We start from the raw sequence: 7,640 nt of genomic DNA, 5'->3' as shown, positions 1-7,640 counted from the left end.
GAAGGAATTCAAAACTTCAACGTATGCTGCCAGTATTTTGAAAATGAATTTGCCAATTTTAGGGGTAAAACGGTAAAATGTTTAAAAGATCTTCGGGGTAGTGCTGTTGGATTTTTCGATCGTGAATGTGATTATTTCTATAGTGCAATAAAGGTTCATGATCATTTAAATTAGATTATTTGAATAAGCATTATACATTTTTTTGTTACTTTTATAAAAAGCGTCATAGTCGTTTTCGCTCGCGATTTAATTCATGTGAACTCCGTGATGGATAATATGTATGATGAAAATAAAATGTCCCGCATTCTCGACTAAAAACTACCGCTATTCGCATTCATATTTCATATGTTTTGAAAAATAAAAACTTTTTTAATATAATTTATTTAATTAAAATAAATTATATTTTGTCCATATTTAACTTTAGTAGATAGGTGCTTTATGTAACAAAATAATTTTTACAATATTATAAAATAATATCATAAACCCGAATTTATATTAAAATAAAAATTAAAACATGACTGCTAATTTATGTAGCCTACGACGTCACTACCACCACTACCTTCATAATTCAGATGATTGCAATGACACCTCACAACTCAAAATCGATCCAACAGTTTATACTGCAGGGCGTGTCAAAGAAATATTATACATACATACATTCGAAAAACATAACCCTCTTTCTTCCGTAGTCGGGCAAAAATTTGGGAAATTTTTCAATATCTGGTAACATAACACGCACACAGAAGCACCGTGTTCGTACAGTGCAACGGTGAAATGACAGCACACATAGCTTTTTGGAAATGACGATAAATAATTCGGTTTAGTTCGGCAACGCTCCATCTGTCTTTTATTTTGTAATCTAAGTGTTTACAAACAAATTTAAATATGTTTAAAATATGCAAGTATGTGTGTCATCTCAGCTATTTAAATATTTTTAGATAAAAATGTCATAATAATTAATTACTTTGAAAACGATACAATCACTACTAAGTGTACTATACCTTTAGAGGAAACATTATTTTATTAGTACATAATAGCAACTTTTTATACAACTGATACTGCATTATATAAGTAGGTACCCAGTTCTAGTTTGTGTGTGTATGCAAATGGATTGTCCATTAGCCACTCTATTACCTGTACTATTACCTAGTATATTATTATTAGTCTGTGCTATTACTAAGGAATTCAATGAATCTGTAGGTGTAGCATGCACCAGTACAAATAAGCCATTATCTCGTAGCTCTAATATGGAATATAGCATATGATTATTTTATCACAGACTAATAATAATATATGTACGGGCGTAGGGATGTGACGACCCCATCGCCCACGGTTGGAATATCTATTGTTTACGTGACAATAGATATTCCACCCGTGCAGTCAGTCAACCCGCAGGACACCTTGTGGCGGGGTGTCGGGGAGTAGCGACCCCGCGGGAACCGAGTGCTCCCGGGGGAGGCCCCTGTCTTCATCTCCGGCTCGCCTTCACCGGCCGGTCGGAGTGAAGCCTGACGAGGACAGGACCCCCACCTCTGGCTTGCCTTAACCGGCCGGCCAGAGTGGAGTCGCGAGAGCTTTTAGCTCGAAGGGTGGATGCGAAGCGTAAGTGGCGAGTGGGCACGTGATGCTGGACCCTCAGGGAGCGCGTGATCGTAGTTTAAAGTCCAGGGACGCCTCTCCACCCTTAGCTGCTCACAATATGTTGCCCCCTTGTCGCACTATTGCAGCGACTTATTTCGGGGGCCCATACAGTGAGAGGGCGAGTCACCACCTGCCAACATATTTTTACTTTCTTTTAGTAGAAAGGCAGGTGCCATAGTTTCCCATAGTCCCCAGTACCAGTCCATTTAGCATCCCAATCCATAGCCCAATTATTAAATTTCCATACCCTGCAATAGTCCTACATCGGCCGCGGACTGCCTAGGGCTGTATCTCTATAGTGCAGTCATGGGCAGGCTGCGGCTGGTGTCCCACAACACATTAAAAGTCTCGAAAGGGCCTCTGCGTGTTGGACCTGTGTCCCCACGTAAGCCTTCCAAAGGTCCGGGTACCGTCCTTCTGGTGGTACCCGAGTATTATGGAGAAGAGAAATATATGTACTACGATTTTATAATTTTATTAAAAAGAAAAAGGAATTTATATTACCATCCCCGCCATAGATAAAAATAACTTACAGAAAAATTAAGGATAAAAATATAGTAGGCTTAAGTAGGCATACTGCAATATTCAAAAAATTGCACCACTATCACGATTTTTATATAAAGGAGTAGGTAGATTGGAACAAATGATCACTAACATTCTATGCTTTCATACTATTCTAAGCTTAATTCTAAGAAGTTGGTTTAAGATCCGTAAACCAAATCAATAGATAAACGACAGAACTGTAACTCAAATAGCCTCTGGTTCGTATACTGCATACAAATAAGAATTACGTAATAAGTAGGTACTTCGTAATTGTTTTACCTTCACTTTAAAAACAAAGGATCCCTTTATAACAAAATTAAGTTATAAATACCTACAACTTTTGTGAAAGTTAAGTGTCTCAATGGTGGAAATTGGAATGTTTCTAAATAATATTTGGAAAGATATAGTTAAAGAATTTATAGCTAAGCGCATCCTGACGAATTGCATTGCATTCATCTAATTCGGTTAATCCGTTTGCGAAGATGGGACATGCGTGCTCACGGATTTTTAATACCTATATCAGTCAAGACTCGAGACTGCTCTAGTTTATTATAAACTAAACTGGAATATAATCGTACACATACTAGCTAGGCCCGCGGCTACGCTTGCGTGGTTTTGATATCACGCGATCTGTTCACCATAACAGTCTCCAGCTTCTATTAGACCCCCTCCTAGATTTGATTTGTAGGCTTACTCTTCTAGCAGGTTCCATACATTTGGCAAAATAAATTCAAAAGATTTTTTATGCATAGTTAAAAAAACCCAGAGATGATACTTTGCGATTTACCTATGAGTAGGTACTTGCCGACCTTTACTGCAGTTACATTAACCAGACTGTAAAAAATAAATCGTTGGGTATTTTACAAAAAAATATGCCCAGTTCATAAAGTTAGAAGTAGACAGTAGTACATAATATCTAGTAAATCCTAGAAATCAATGTCTCTAAAATGGTCTATGATAATATTAAGTAATAAGTAATTTAAATCAAAGCAATTGTTACGCAAAAATGTTGTTTACAACGAATTTATAATTGTTTTCATTCAATGTATTTATAAAATAAACAAATAAAGTAAAACATTAGAAAATGTGTGTATTTGAAGTTTGTTGGGTAGATGGAAACATAATACCTATTACTTGTGTGTGTAAAAGCAAATATATAAATAAACTATCAAACACGTTTAGCACGACATCCATTTACGTTAATAACTCCTTGATAAACATATTATACAACTATATTTAAATCTAAACATTTTATATCACAACGAAACCCTAGAAAGCATCGCGAAAAGATTAACTTACTAAGTACCCGGGTTAGCATTAAACCAACCTCAAAGATTATTTCAATTTCGAGGTTATAAATAAAAACGCATGAGAAATAAAAGTCGAACATTTTTTAAAACTTTTATTCGTAATAAACATAAACAATGTGCAAATTTGTCACATTTTAGAGTTAAAAACTTCTTAAGTATATAAACTTTTCTACGTTAACAGTTATGTAAAGATTTTATTATTTTATTAAAAAGGTAAGTAAACTTACATTGACTAACAAAATGCTACTTATGTTAAAATTATTTTCTAGTGGCACTTTTAAAATTTTGATATTCCGCGAAGTCTACTAGCGTGCTCACTAATAAGGCGTATTAAGGCACAAATTGAAACGATTGCCAAAACATGTGTATACAACGGTAAAAACAATAAAAAATACTGCATGCTAAAAATGGAAGGAAATCAATCAGAATACTGATGCGTTAACCTAGGCAGGCGAATAAATACAAGCAAACACGAGTAAATAAAGCGTATTACAAAATATCACTAATTTTTACTTTGTGTAACACAAAAATAAACTATTCGAAAGAATTCAACACGCTAAGAACTACTCTCGATGTATTTATTTTTTTCATTTTAACAAGTAAATACAATATAGTGGTCGTGGTAAACTGCATCATAAATCACTATACGTGCTAAAACTCTAGTTCTAAGCTAAAACTTTCTAATATAAAATTATTGGATATGATGTAAAGGCACAAATAGTTTTAAAAACAGTTACGACTCTTTCGATTCCTATATTAATAGTGTATATAAAAAAAAAACCTTGAATACATGATTTTTTAGTTTTCCAAGCACCACATCACACTATTTCTCTTATACCTAAAATATAACTTAATAATATTTAGTTAAATATTTGAACAATAAAAATCTTATTGTATATCTATTATTGCCATCTTGATATCGTAGCGAGAACGAGTCTAATAGTGATAAAAATAAATAATATACACAATCTATCTTCGGCCGATGAAATGTTAGGCGATGTGATTTCACATAACTCTAAATCATATCTTAGTTATCTTATTTACAATTCAAAACAGATCGAGAAGAAACTCAAGGCCAAATTCTATCACATATAAGTTCGGATTGCTAACTAGGCAATAACATAAATATTAAACTATGTAGAAACAGCAGCGTTCGCTGACGGTTCCAAACGAAGGAATTAAGTGGCGATTTTATGCGCGTAACCGTTGTATTTATTCGAGTGTACACGCACGTATTCGCTTAAATGAACACGGCCATAGTGTAGGCGGCCATTCTCTCATCAATGCTTAATTTATTCAATCTTGAACAAATACACCGTATCCCCGTTAAACTAGTACGCAATTATATCCGATATAACGGCCATAACTTAAAAACTACGTATAAATGAATCGATCACATACAGAGGGAGTATCGAGACTGAAGTGGCACTTAGATAGCAACGGAAGGGTTGATTGAGGATCAAGACATGTTATTGATACCCACCCTCTTGCTGAAGGGCGTAGCGTCCAGCATCCGCTCGTTCAGTTTGTCCTCTTCTCTGAAGTGAATCCTGGTGATGACGATGTCTCCCGTGCTAAGCGTCTGCGACCCGACCTCGGATTTCTTGGCTTCAATGAGATCATTGCATTTTGTTTCACCTGAATTATGACATTTGCAGCTACAATTCTTGCCATCGCTGTCCCCGATGTTTAGAATTTGACTCAGATTCGACCAATCCTTATTTTTGAGCAATGGCAGCGTCTGTTCCATCGTTTGCGAGAACTTGTCTTCCAATTCGCCACTCAATGGTGCAACTGCCGAAAGGATTGCTTCGAGACGGTTTATTTTCTCCACTTTGTCCATATTTGTGTCTGACAATATTTCGTCCATCATTTGCATGGACTCTGTCAGACTTGGCGGCTGAGTAGAATGGGGGGATGAAATTGAATCTGACGGGTTCGATTCCAAACTTGCCATTTCGTTTTCTTTATCATCATCATCAGAATCACTGTCCTTGTCCTGTCCAATAGCCTCCAATTTTTCCAGCTTCTTGGAAATTTTGTGACAACCTTTCAGTTTTTCTTTTTCCTCTTCTGTAAGTTCTAAGTATCTGAGCAGACGAATTTCCCTGTTGCTCAATACAATGTTTTTAGTTGTTTCAGCTAATTTCTGTTTAAGTTCACCAACTTCTGTGTTAATTTTCCTCTGTCTCTTACGTAGTTTAACTTCAGTTGGCTGTATATGCATGAACACTTGCTCATTGCTCAGTTCTTCAAACAACTGTTGGTTGTCAGGTTTAATATTGCTCGACATATAGGCATAGATAGCTGGGTTCACTAAAGACAGAACATCAGACGCTGCATAAATAATCATGTCCTTTGTGAGAGGTCTGCGTGCCCAATACCTTTGGTCCCTGCGGTAAACATTTTTCAATTGTTCCTTCATTGGATTCATCGGTGCATTGTATAATTCACAGAGGGCATTGAGACTTAAATTCTTCACTTTATAAACTGGTACATTTTGTGACTGTAATTGGAGCACTGCATGAGCCGCTTGCGTATCAAAAACATTCTTCAAGGTGATTTCAAATTGATTGTACAAATTGACTGAGTCATTTCTGCAGTCGTGTATAATTTTAATAACACTCTCGCTCTCAAGCAAGTCTTTTATTTTTCCTTCAACCACCATAGACGGACATGCCATGATGTCTAGTATGTAAACTTCCCCATTCATTGTAGCAATTTGGCATAAAGTCAGGACACCTTTCAGCCCCAAGTTTATTCCTTCGCAATCAAATGAAACAATACTTTTAGTAGTGCGTTTGGGATTCATAATACTGTCTATCAAAGTAGCACTCTCTCTAGCACTCGCAATTACAGTAGTACTTTGTAGCACCTTTTGCCTCCAAGCCTCGCCCATCATATTATTCCTAGCAGTAGTTCCATTCATCTCTTCAGAGCAACGGTTTAAGTGATTGTTAACCCTGTCTCTGACCATATTTTCTGCCAGATTTTTTATTACTATAGAATTTATTCTCTGTTTTAAAGTTTGGTTTGCAATATTAGCTTGTGTGGCTCGAGGAGATTCAATAGGGCTGAGTATTCTGTTAGCGGGACTCTTCTTTCCATCGGAGGGTGTAGGACTGGCGACTATTGGAGGCACAGGTGAAGCTGGTTTCTCTTTTTCTTCAGAAGGCTTTGGTGCTTCAGTCTTTGTTTTTGATTTTGTGTTAAGATACATAACAGGTATTTTTGGTTTGCTTATGAGTGTAACAAGATTTGATTGTACATGGAAGCTGTCGGAAAACAGTTTTAAAAAGGCACTTAAATCAGCTGGCGTTTTAAACATTTGATACCAGTACTCTTGTGGAAATCTTGACACAATTAAATGGAAGAGCTGGTCGACCATCACGGGGCCTTTAGCCTCAATACATTGAGCAACATAGTCCAAGAGTTGCTGCGCTGTATCTGTGTTTATATTAGCGACGGGTAAATTATGGAAATGCTCTGAATTACTATGTGCATTATCGCGCCTATGATTATCACTGACTAGAACAACGTTATCATCGATAATTTGAAAAGTGTCTGGGTGCTTCATGAGAAACTCCTTAAACTCCTTGATGCGTTGGCCGGAGATGTGGCGTACCTGCGGCGAGGCCTGACTGCGGTGACCTAGAAGGCTTTTAATCGGTACCTCGGTTCCTTCTCCGTACTGCACCATTTTGCCCGCGAAGTACTCTTTAGCTTCCTCGATGTAGTCATTGTTGGACGACGCGCCAGCACCGGTCGGGCACCTCTGAAACGTGTTGATATCAACATAGTCCCCGTCTATGCTGAACAACGCGGGGTACTGAGCCAAGAACTTTTTCAGGCCCGACTGTGACCCACCAGCTATTTGACGCATCTCCTTAGTGAATCCTTTGGCACCAAACTGACAGGAAAGATCGTGCAACGTTCTCGGCTCGCCTTTATCGAGCAGGCGCTCCACGAAGAACAACAGAGTGAGATTTCTAGCGAGCTCATATTCCATTGATTCCATTTCCCAGCAGTTGGTGCCAATGTGTTTTCTTACACTAAATTTTTCTACGTATATGTGTCACCCACAACACCATGAAATTCTGTAATTCTAAATCAAAGAGAATAGAAGAAAGTGACGTGAGTTTAACA

The 7,640-nt window shown here is 37.2% G+C and overlaps 1 protein-coding gene across 1 annotated transcript; it reads right to left on the bottom strand.

Moving 5' to 3' along the window:
• Positions 1-3,578: 3,578 nt before the first annotated feature.
• Positions 3,579-7,608, bottom strand: egl (Egl_like_exo domain-containing protein). The gene has a single exon (XM_090114216.1). It carries the CDS (start codon positions 7,510-7,512, stop codon positions 4,954-4,956), a length of 2,559 nt encoding a protein of 852 aa, XP_089970342.1. The 5' UTR covers positions 7,513-7,608; the 3' UTR covers positions 3,579-4,953.
• Positions 7,609-7,640: the final 32 nt, after the last annotated feature.

This window comes from Colias eurytheme, chromosome 21 (genome assembly GCF_061535395.1).
Source record: "Colias eurytheme isolate Ceu_HAF_F1 chromosome 21, ilColEury1 Martin Lab GWU primary, whole genome shotgun sequence".
NCBI classification, from domain to species: Eukaryota; Metazoa; Arthropoda; class Insecta; order Lepidoptera; family Pieridae; genus Colias; species Colias eurytheme.
The sequence above is the reverse complement of the archived record's forward strand: the minus strand, read 5'-3'. Positions and strand labels throughout refer to the sequence as shown.

Coding starts and splice junctions, on each gene's coding strand:
- egl (XM_090114216.1), bottom strand. CDS start 7,512: ATGGAATCAATGGAATATGAGCTCGCTAGAAATCTCACTCTGTTGTTC.